Source organism: Pterocles gutturalis, unplaced genomic scaffold (genome assembly GCF_000699245.1).
Source record: "Pterocles gutturalis isolate BGI_N339 unplaced genomic scaffold, ASM69924v1 scaffold18910, whole genome shotgun sequence".
NCBI lineage: Eukaryota > Metazoa > Chordata > Aves > Pterocliformes > Pteroclidae > Pterocles > Pterocles gutturalis.
Genome location: NW_010141241.1, coordinates 19,727 through 31,347, shown reverse-complemented (window position 1 = coordinate 31,347; position 11,621 = coordinate 19,727). Strand labels below are relative to the sequence as shown.

Genomic DNA, 11,621 nt, shown 5'->3' with positions numbered 1-11,621 from the left:
ACTGCAAAATGATCCCTAGGAGGAATGAAAATCTTTGCTTGTGAAAGGTCACCAGAAAAGTGGCAGTAGGGTCACAGAATTAGGCTGCACCAGGGAAAAAACATTCTTGCCTTCTGTGTTGGGTTTTGTGCTGACGGTCCCAAAAACTCTTAACTTTGTGTATCTGCCTTAATGAAAACTGAGAAATCAGCTTGGCTCATTTTTTTTTACCAGGAAAATTGTATGTGACCTCAGCACCTTTATTTTTTTTTTTTCTGTTGCTGCAGAGGCACAGTAGGAAGCAGTTGTGTACTTTTCCCTGCTGCAGCCAGTAAGAAAGGACACATATTTCAAGATGTGTTATAATATTCCTTGCTTGACTGCAAATTCTGAGATTACCAAAGTAAGAAAATTAAGCTAAATGTCATGTTATCCCTTGGTTTAATGGAAAACAATTAAGATCATCACTGACTTTATTTAAGGATGTGGGTTTGCTGCCTGAAGCATATGAAGGTTCTTTTAATCTTGAGTAAAAATGGACAGCCCTTCTCTGTTATTATTGCCTACAGTGTGTAATCCCATGAACATGAAGACTGTGTTTCTCCCTGTTTGTCACATTAGCAAATGATAGAGAGTCTTGGGCATTTTGCACAGGAGGTCTTCAGCCATGTGGCAGATGAGCAGATGTGAAGCTCAGAAATTTGTTGGACTTGGCTACTGCACTGACCCTTCAGTTTTCACGATAAACTTCACTGGACGGGGGAGTAAAACCGCATGAGAGCAGATACTCTGCTGCTCTTGTGCTGCTTCAGCAGTGCAAAGAGAGGGGACACTAGTGAAATCTCTGGAGGTGAAGTGCCCCGGGTGTCAGAGCACTGCAGAGGGGCAGAGGCTGGGTGGAGGTGATGCCTCTCTCCGGCACGCATGGCACACAGTTATTCGGGCTGGGTTCTGGCCATCAGGTCACCTCCTGGAAATTGTAGCTTGATGGGGGAGTTCACCCCAATGACCTGGACTCACATAAAATCAGATGTGTATACAATTAGGAAAAAGCGATCGTCTCTGGTGACCCCACTGTGTGCCATGACTGCAGGGAGAAATGCAGTGTTCAAATGCAAGAGCCCTTTACCACCTTCAGTGCTCTCCATTTGGCTGCCAGAGCGTCACACCGAGCCCTTCACTGGAGGGAATGATTTGGCCTGGGGAAACTGAGATTTATTTTGACTGTAATATCTTCCTTCTCTCTGCCTGCACCACGGAGGCACTTCATGCTTATCATGCAGGAAGGAGCTGAGGCTCTCTGGTACTATTCTTTTAAACTCAAACCATTAAAGCTACATTGCAATGATTTTCAAATTTTCCAGCCTTCCCTCCCACCAGCGTTAATTGTCCCCCCGCTGTCCCGGCTGCAAAGCCATTTGCTCTTTCAGTATGCAGTGCTTGTTCAGTGGTGCACTAAACCTTTGTTGCTTTGCAGTAGAAAAAAAAAAGCTTCAGTTTATGCAGATGACATTGAAATGAGTTTGATAAAGTGATAAACAGTCACATTTTATGATTGCAACTGTTGGGGCTTTGTTTCTTATTTTACAGTTAATTTTGTGGAAGTAAAGGGCTTTACAAACTCCCTTCTGGTGTCAATGCAGTCATATAGCACTCCCATAACAGTGTTTTCAGAATTTGGTGGGGCCACCAAGCTGACGTGATAGGGGGATCAAAATACATCCAGAAGGGACACACACTTCAGAATTTGGTGGGGCCACCAAGCTGACATGATAGGGGGATCAAAGAAGGGACACACATCCGGTGTCCCTTTTCCCTGTGGCAGAGCTCCCTCCCCAGGTCATAATCTCCCTGTACCTTGCAGCTCATCTTCTGTTTTAGTTACTGTCTTTGGATGGCAGTTAGGCTTCTTTATCTCCTCTTCCCCTCAGCTTCTGACACATTATTATTCTTTCCAGTGACTGTACCGGACCTCCAAAATCCCATAGTCCCCAAGAGTAATTACAGATGCGTTACTGTGCAATCCCCACAGGTAGGTTGGGTCAAGTGCTTTACTTTTATTCAGCTCACCTACCGAGGAGTGGGGTTGACTGTGCTTCCTCCGTAGCTGTACAACATGACAGGAGTATTTCTGTTGCGTGAGTGTTTTCACTGTAGCTGGAGGCTGGTCCTCTCCTGACTCTGGAGTACCGGTACCCAAGTAGGGTTGCTAGTGGTCATTAATGGTGATTGTGAGGTCCCCAGGAAAATTAAATGTCAAATGGAAAAACCTAGAAAAAGCATGACTCTGGCTGCATGAGGAGCAAATGAACACAGTTTGATTGTGTCTTTCTCTGACATAGGGTTCGATGACCTACAAGCTTGTGCCGATCCTGGAGCTCCTGACCATGGATACAAGACACCCAGTGCAGGTGTTTTCTTTGAAAGCGTGGTAGTCCGCTTTCATTGCCAAGAAGGATACAGGCTTAATGGTACTTCAAAAAAACTTTGTGTGAGACACTTTAATGGCTCCCTGAGCTGGAAACCAAGTGATAAACCTGTGTGCCTACAAGAAGGTAAGTCAGTTTTCTTCAAGCACTTCACCAGTCTCAGTTCTTCTCACTTGTCCATGTTCGTGTGTCTGAGCACAAACCACAAAAGACTGACGTCCATTTCACTGCATCTCATTTGATGCATACTTTGGCTTCCCATCCATCCCATCCATAATCCCCATTTGTCAGTTAAATTTATACCGTGAGAGGCCGTGTGCATGTGTATGTGTTGAAAGAGACATAAAGAAATCTGAAGGAAAAAAGATGATACAATACCTAGTTATACATTGACAACAGAGAGAAAAAACAACCTCTGGTATCAGCACACTGTTTGTAACTGCTTATTAAAGCTGCCCACTTAATATTCCTTTCTGTAATATCTTACTAGGAAAATCTAATGAACTTCCAGTGTTACTGCTGCTGCAAATCAGGAGTTTTAAACAATTATATTTTATGGCATGTGCATGATTCAGATAGGAAAATCAAATATGCCTGGACTGCAGAAGTTTAAAGTCACAGTAAAGTTTACTTTGAGATAATTCAGACTGTTCTGGCATAAACCAATTTCTTTTTAGTGTATTGCATTTTTGAAATTGTATTTTGCTTTAAATTATTAGGACATTAAATTACTTTCTTCTTCTGGGAGTTAAATAGAGGCAGGATTAATTTGAATATAATAAGTGTAAATTTTGGTCAAAATACATCCAAGCAGCACAAACTATTTATTTCACCAAGTATATTAAAGATATAACTTGTTCTTTTTGTTGATTTGTTTTTGGTCAACAGAGCTCTTAAAATCAATAGACATGAAAAGTTTTGGTTAAATCAAGGGTGTACATTTTAGTGTTGTGACTTCTGCACTGAAGTCATTAGCCGCTGCCTCATTTTCTTCAAGGTGGAACAAGATAAATTCTATTTCAGGATGCCTTCCATCATTTAAAATCAGATAAGTATATGGAATTCCTTCAAAAGTAGTCAAAGACTTATGTGGCTCATAAACACACTTACAACATAGGATCACGCATCATTCAGTGTGTATAAAAACTGCAAGTACTTGTTGTGCTGGTAGGTGGGTGGGGATGAGAAGCCTGTGCCAGGACAGGTGCATGAAGGGACGTGCCACAACGGGAGCAAGCAGGGCCTGGGAGGACCACACTCAGAAAATACATGTGAGGGGAATGACCCTAAACAGTGGGCTGTGTGAAAGTGGTGGATAAGATATTGGAGAGGGCAACCAGAGCAGCTGGAAAGTAGCCCATGGTCTCGCCTGTTGGCAGGAGGGGTCTTGGTAAAAGACGGATTCCTGGACATGACTGAGGCTACGTGCTAGAGAGCTGTGAGTCATGAGCTGTCTCGGGGTACGCACTGAGACAACAGCTGATATGTAAAACGTAAAGGCAATTGAGGCCAGTAACACCTGGTCATAATGGTGGCATGGAGCAATGTCAAAGAAACAACCTCTAAAAATAATGTATGTATGAAATTCATGGCCACTGCAGTTTCAGCCACCTTTCGTAAATGCCCTTGTCTCTCATCTCATGGTTATTTAAGAAAAAATATATGTAGAGTGACAGCAGAATATGTCTAAATTGGGTAGTCCAACTACCAGAAAAAGCTATAATGCTTGGAAAATCAATTTTCTTAACCACTGAAGGTAGCTTCTAGGAATTTTGATGTGCGTCTTTGAAATAGAATCATAGAATCACAGAATGGTTTGGGTTGGAAGGGACCCTAAAGACCATCCAGTTCCACCCCCCTGCCATGGGCAGGGACACCTTCCACTAGCCCAGGTTGCTCAAAGCCTCATCCAGCCTGGCCTTGAACACCTCCAGGGATGGGGCATCCACAGCTTCTCTGGGCAACCTGGGCCAGTGCCTCATCACCCTCACAGGAAAACATTTCTTCCTAATATCTAATCTAAATCTCCCCTCTTTCAGCTTTTATCCCATTATCCCTCGTCCTGTCACTCCCCTCCCTGATCAAGAGTGCCTCCCCATCTCTCCTGTAGCCCCATTTGAGTACTGGAAGGCTGCTGTTAAGGTCTCCCTTGAAGCCTCCTCTTCATCCACTGCAGTTGTTAAAATAAGCATTAACATGTTATAGGGATCATATTCAAACCTTTTCCAAGCCCCCCAGTCCAGTGGAAATCTGTGGAGGAAGTTTCACAATGCCGTCAATGGCAAAACGGCCACTGATGTCACTGTGATCAACACTCGGGCCAGGTGTTTTCAAAAAAGGAAGAAATTGGAAGATGAGAATGTGATGGATGATGTGACAACAGTTGCTTAAGAGATAATTATTACTTTACAGCACAGAACACTTAAAAATGATTGCAAGCCAATGCTCTGATCAAGCAAAGCACTTAAGTTTGAGTATAACTCTCATTATGTGATTTGTCTTATTAAAGTTCTGTGCTCAAAATCAGGTATATGCAAAAAAGATTTTTATTATTTGGACTGAAGACTGGGACCCTGATTTAGGATTTAGTGAAGCAAGTGCTATAATACTTCCCTGATTAATGGTAGAATAATAACCTCAGGTATTATTTAAACAATCCCAGGGTTTAGCAATGGGGAAAAAAAATTAGATGATGGAATTAATTCTTCATTCCAATGCACAATATAACCACTGATTCAGAACAAATACTAAGCAAAGGTTCAGTGGCGATTCATGAGACCTAGGCATTTGTTTAAGTGCTTTTTAGAGTGATCCTTTTGTGTACTGGGAGCAGAATGATGAGACAGGGGCATGACAGGGAGGGGGGCAGTGTAGGAACGTTGCACATCTGGAGAACAGTTAAGGAGGAATTATAACAGGGTTTGTAATTCTCAGCTGTCTAATGACAGACATAAAAGTCTTCATTGCAGAAATTCTGTAATGATAAAAAGAAATTTGAAATTTACAGCAACTACTGGAGAAGTAAGAAGTTAATGTTTTAACATTCATCATTAGCTATCACAAGGCAAAATAAACTTTATATTGCATTTAGTCATTGAAGGCAGGGTCTGATTGCCATCTGTGCTGTGGTACGCTGTGCATGCCTCTCATCACAGTATGTGCAAATGTCAGATATTGCCAGCTGAGCTTGAACAGTAAAAACACTCAATACTGCAGTTCATTTCAGGTTTATCTCAGAAGTTTGAATTCAGCTAAGGATGGTTGCAATATAATTTGATGTCTATATGTTATGTACATTTAGTTGCAGTTATGTGTTTACTAGAACAATCTCTAGTCACAAACGAATGCTATTTACCAAAGGAAGCAAAGCAACCCATTTCAGAATGTAATTGATTTTAAAACTGATACATTACCTAGAGCTCTTCATCCAATCAGTTTGATTTTATAGGTCTGTCATTTCTCGTTAAGAGGCAGGAGATTTTACATGTCAGTGTGAGAATGAAGTTGCATGACTAGGTGCCAAATAAATGCCCTGTCAAAAATCTCTGCGCGTAGACTTACGTTCCTGTGTTGATCTACAGCATGTTGTGACTGTAACTTCCATCAATTCTAATACGGTTATGCACATAAATACCAAAGCTCTAAGGTAGGAATTTTGTATTTACTGTTCAAGAGCCATAAGTCATGTTCACACTTCAATCTAATCTTCTCCCACTGTGGTAATGTGGCTGCTGAGACTGTTGCCCTACTTGGAACAAATGCTACCTCTTTCCTATGAGATTGAGTCTAAATTTACAGCGTACGTGGGGATGGCAACCAAGCAAAGAGCTGTACCCTTCTCCCTCAGTGGTTCCGCAGGCAGATGCCTTCAAGATGTCCTCAGTGCCTCATTCTCCCAGTGACAGGGATGATAAACCTGCAGTAAAAGTGGTGGGCTAGTACGTAGTTTGGTTACGGTTTTCCTCTGTGACATTTAGCACTCATTTATCTTTGCCTTTGTCCCTGGATTTGTGAGATGACTGAAATATTTTTATTTCTCTATCTCTCATCTGTCTTGCCCAGTGTTTGTCGAACCTTAAGCCTTGTTCCAAGCGCTCTATGATGTTTGTAACCTGTGCTTAGCACAGTGGCCACAGATCTTCAGCAAAGTCTCTGTGCACTGTTCTAATACAAGCAAAGACAAGAAAGAGAAGGTGTTATTTAGTATGCACTGAAAAATTGGGTGTGCCATCCACAGAACCATCCTCCTAACACTGTACTATGGATTTAACACTAGTAAAAACCCAAGAAACAATATCGATCTTAAATGTTTATTTTTAAGAGCACAGGGTCCAGATGAGCTGTCCCTGCATCCAACCCATTCTTTGTGATGTTCCTTTCATCCTTTCACCCTGATCCTCTCTGTTCCAGCCTGTCAATGTTGTGGCTAGATGTAGTCAAGGCTAATTCGGAGATGGCTCCACAGGGAAATACACAGGAGCACTAGACCTCTGGAGAGCACTGTTCTTCAACTGCACGTACTGTTACAGTGTTAGAAAGGCCCCTGACATGGTTTTGACCAATGTCTAGTAGCAATCCCCAAGCAATTCCTACAAGCACCTTCTGAATTAGCATGGACCAGGGACAATTTTTGGAGGGTAAAAGTTCACCTGCCATAGACAGCACCCATGGCAAGCCAGGAGAGTCCATGGATGGTGAGGCTATCTCCATAGTGTCATGTCATGCCTTCCTCCTGAGTTGCCTTGATGGTCCAGGAGCTCCTGGGAGAAGGGAGGGTGGTCCTCCTTCCCCACGGGCTGGAAGAAACAGTTCTGAGAGATGATGCATAGTTTGCATGGAAACTAAAGCACTATAACTATAGTGTTTAACAAATTTTACTCTTCAGACCAAACTTTCTGTGATGGGAGATGTGTTCCTAACTAGGGTGTTCTTTTGGCGGACCTGGTTTAATATTCACACGGTAGATATAAGCAGATCATGTGAAACTGCCAGAAAGTAGTGTAAGTCATAGCCATTGCTGCTTGATGCTGGTTAAAGACCAGATATTCCCTTAAATGGTTTAGCAGCTTCCACGGCTTGGCTGAAAAGTACTTAGAATAAAGCAGGACAGGACATTTTAAAATCCAGTCACTTATTCTCAGCTTTTCCAAGCAGAATTTGTGCCACCTAATCCAGTTGTTTGTGGAGAGGCGGCTACTGCAATTTATGCCTGACTAAGCACTAAACAATACAAATGCAGCCAGTGGGGAAGCATTTGCTCGCAAGGCATCAGGAAGAAGAGCTGTAATACTGTGGTCCATTGGTCTTACATTTAGCCAGGGCTTGTAATGGGCCCGTTATCAAAGTCAGCCAGGATGTCGCAGGCAAAGGATGGTGCAGTGAGCAACTTATCACTGTTCTCTGCCAACATCTAGCTGATTAAAATGATTTGATCTATAGCTGTTGCTTGGAATAACGGGGATGAAGTCGCTGTAAATAGATCATTGTTACAGAATCAATTTCCCCTGCTTTGAAAGTGAAATATCATTTTTAAACTGCAGTGTATGTATACGCACCTCTTTTATTTGTATAGCAACAGAAAGCTGTTATGCCAAGCGAGTGAGCTGTTCATTGATGTTATTTTCTGGCATCCATCTCCAACCTCCTCCCGCATGGCTGCGGAGCAGGATCCCCCATCTATTTCATCCCGTCCTCAGGGGTGCCCAGGACAGCATCTTCGGGACAGCGTTCAAGGCTTGGTGTCAGGCATTTCTTATGGGGCATCCTCTGATGATTAACTCACCAGAGAGAGAGAAAATTGTCCAGTCTTTGAAGGTGATGTCTGCATCCTCAGCCCAGTGCATTTTATAACCTTCTGTTAGGGTACACATCCTCCCAGACTTGGGCATTTATAAATTAATAAATTCTAGTAAAACGCCTTGCTGCAGGTTCTCAGACCACTCGGCAGGCTGCCAGCCCTTCCTGATAAAGGCAGCAGGAGGTACCTGCAGCAGCAGCCACGCAGCTAAAAGTAACCAGAGAAATGGGAGAAATTTTAACTGATAATATATCTAGGCTGCATACTAAAAGTTAGTTAAGTACAATGTGTTTTAGAAACCATCCCTGTAAGGGGAAGATACGAAGGAAAATACGTTTTAACTAGGGAAGAGTGTTGCTCATATTGGTAAGATTTAGTGATGGAGTCTCAGAATAAGAGATCTCCTAGTTTGCCTAAATAAGTAAATACATTATGAAATACATTTGATGGTATTAGTTTGTGTGTGCTATGCTAAATGGCAGTTTATCTTGCTTCTAGCTGTGCTTCTAAGCAAACAAGCAAGCTGTTGCTATCACTTTACTTTGTGCCTGCTCAGAGTTAATTGCTAAATACAGATTTAGAGTTGCCTCTTTCACTTTAGCAAGAATTACCCATGAAAAGGGCAGACACTTTCTTTTTTTATGCAAGTCTCAAGGGACTTCTGAAACCTTTATTTTTTTAGAAACATTGCATTCCTAAGTGAAGATAATTGTCTCTTGTGGGAGAAGTGTTGGAAAGGAACCAGCATAAAGCAGGCTTATAATATTTTCACTGTCTTGCTTTTATTTGAAATATTTTGTGGGTTTTGATGCCTGGAAACTTTTCTCTCCATCTCTGTCATGGATTTAGTGCTGGCAGACAAACAGATAATTTTAGTAATATTTTCCCAATATTTAATATTTTCTGTTTAATCTCACTTTGCATTTATGAGGAGGATGAACTTTGAGTCACCTGGACTATTCCTTCATATCCTCTTGGCTTGTCTCTTCATTATTCAGTATTAGCAGAGGGATTTTTACCATGCCTCACCCTTTCCTTCCACTTTCTACAACATCTTTCATTTTTTAGTCTTTTGGGTTTTATTTTATATTTTGATGTCTGGCACTGGTATATACAGTGAGACTGATCCATGTATCATCACAGACAGATAGGAGAGCCCATGCCTGTATATCACTAGAGGTTTGCAGTCATTTCCCTTGTTGAGAATCTCCTACAAGCATTTGAGATGCTGCTCAGGGCCTCAAAAATCATGCCCTCTAAAGGCATATGAATTCAGGCATATAAAATTATCTGATTTAAAATAGAATCAATGAGATTAAACTGAAGATGTTCTCACAACGAACTCTGTGGAATGGAGCTGGATAAACCCTTGTAAATGTACCTGCTTTTCATCTGTCTCTCTGCTAAAACTGCAGTTTTTCTGTGTTCCTCATGCTATGTCTTTAGTTTTATCTTTTCTTTCATCCTTAGTGCTGTCAAAAGTCTGCCTTCACATGGGACTTTGGGATGGTCAGACTGTGCGGTGCAATTTGCACACATGATGAACGGAAGGGCAAAATTAAAAAAAAGTCTTCCTAAACGCTCTTAATTTTGTTTGTTTAAAAATGTCTGGGGGAATGATCCATTATTGCAGCATGTCAGCTTCTACTACAGTGCTATAGACTTTGTAACCAATGGTTAACTAGGGAAAGGGCGTATTTCCTGAAATGCATGTATTTTCCAAATGGTTTAAGCAGAGCACTTACATTAACTAATAACTTTTGCTTAAGAGCTTGATTGTTGAATAGCTAGCCATGTTTTTTTAATTAAGTTACTATTTTTTTTCTCATGAAGTCACAGATTGCCTTGTTCCACATGTTGAAGATGCAGAGATTCATAACAAGACATACAGGACTGGCGATAAGTTAATAATCAGATGTCATGAAGGATTCCAGATCCGTTACCCTGACTTAGACAACATGGTTTCAATATGTCAAGACGATGGAACATGGGATAATCTGCCCATTTGTCAAGGTTTAGTACACCAGCACATCCTGTTTTATAGCTCATGCACCTTGTGATAGTTTGCCAATATCTTTTTCTGCAGTTGTAAGGATGTCAGTGATCTGATAAGTCCCACTGTACAGTACTTGAATAGTGTTGCTGCTAAGATTTTTTGATTTCTCTTCCCCGTTGCTCACTGCAGGAAAGAAGAGGACACTTTCTGAACATATCCATACTAAAAATACTACTTTAAATATTGCTTTTTGTTTGCTCGTCTAAAATCTGGCAAAGATATATTACATTTAAAAAAAATCCAGGGTTAAAACAGCCAGAAGTTCAGCAAAAGATCTGATCAGCAACTGACATTTTCACACTAATTAATCTCTGGAAAGATTTAAGCTTCTGACTGCAATTTGCCTCTCTTTGCCTTGTGCAGTGGGCAGGGGTAGAGGAAAGAAGCTGGAACCTGTTCTGTCAGAGTTTTCAGCGGAGTTGTTGATCAGGTTCACAGTCCATTAAACCTATAGGTATTGACTGAAAATTCACAGCAACAATCGTGTGCACAGCAATGATTTGGGCCAGAAAAGCCATTAGCTGTAGAACGAGTCATATTAGTAGCTAGTGGGATCCCAGCTTTGCTTGGGCTGTGAGAAATGGATGGGGGTGAGGCAGCTTTAGTGAATGGGAATTCAGTTCAGTGGGGGCAGGGGCAGGCAGGGGAGCTCAGGAGTGATGGTGGCAGGGAGACACACGAGAAGTCAGGGCTTGGTGTTTCTGCTGTAAAGTGATGAGACTGATGGGCGCCAGAGCCCGAAGTTACAGGAGCTCAGTTTGTATGGGTTGCCATGGCTGGGACCCTCAGTTTGGGGCACATCAAACTGCGTCTCAAGGTCTTGTTTTAGGCTATGGTACAGGCATGGAGAAATTTAGGCACATTACAGTATCTGAACAGGACCAACAGAAAAGGGGAGTTTTCACGAACCCATAAAAAAGTGGGCACTAGTTTCGGGGTATCTTACCAGCAGTGGCATGGTGTGTGGCAGTATGAAGTACACAGCCCGTTTTTGGGAGTGGGTGCACTTCACATCTCATTAAGGTAGATTAAAACTCTTGGAGTTAGGTGAGAAGAATACTCGTAAGATTAATTTGTAGGTACTGTATGGCCAAAGATCCAGGTGGAAGTTTTGTTAAGAGCCAGTATTAACTGGGTAAGCAAAAGTACCCCAAATACCCCTTGGCTTGTTACTTTCTTTTGTTGCTTTATTTATACTATGAAACACAGTCAATTGCTGCTACTCAATATTCAGTATGAACTGCTTTTAAAAATAAAAGCTTTTAAGAATAAAAGCAGTGCTAAGAAAAGTTACGCAATCACTTGCAGAAGAGCAAAGTGCTGTAACTACCAGATAGGTCAAGAGTAGACAATTTGGATT

The 11,621-nt window shown here is 41.7% G+C and overlaps 1 protein-coding gene across 1 annotated transcript in view; it reads left to right on the top strand.

Annotated features, from left to right (window-relative positions):
• Positions 1 to 2,321: 2,321 nt before the first annotated feature.
• Positions 2,322 to 11,621, top strand: part of SUSD4 (sushi domain containing 4) — a gene marked incomplete at its 5' end in the record, with an annotated part of 29,026 nt that continues 19,726 nt past the window's right edge. The window contains 2 exons of the mRNA XM_010083962.1: positions 2,322 to 2,534; positions 10,039 to 10,218. Coding sequence (XP_010082264.1) covers positions 2,322 to 2,534; positions 10,039 to 10,218 — 393 coding nt within the window. The remainder of the gene's footprint in view (positions 2,535 to 10,038; positions 10,219 to 11,621) is intronic.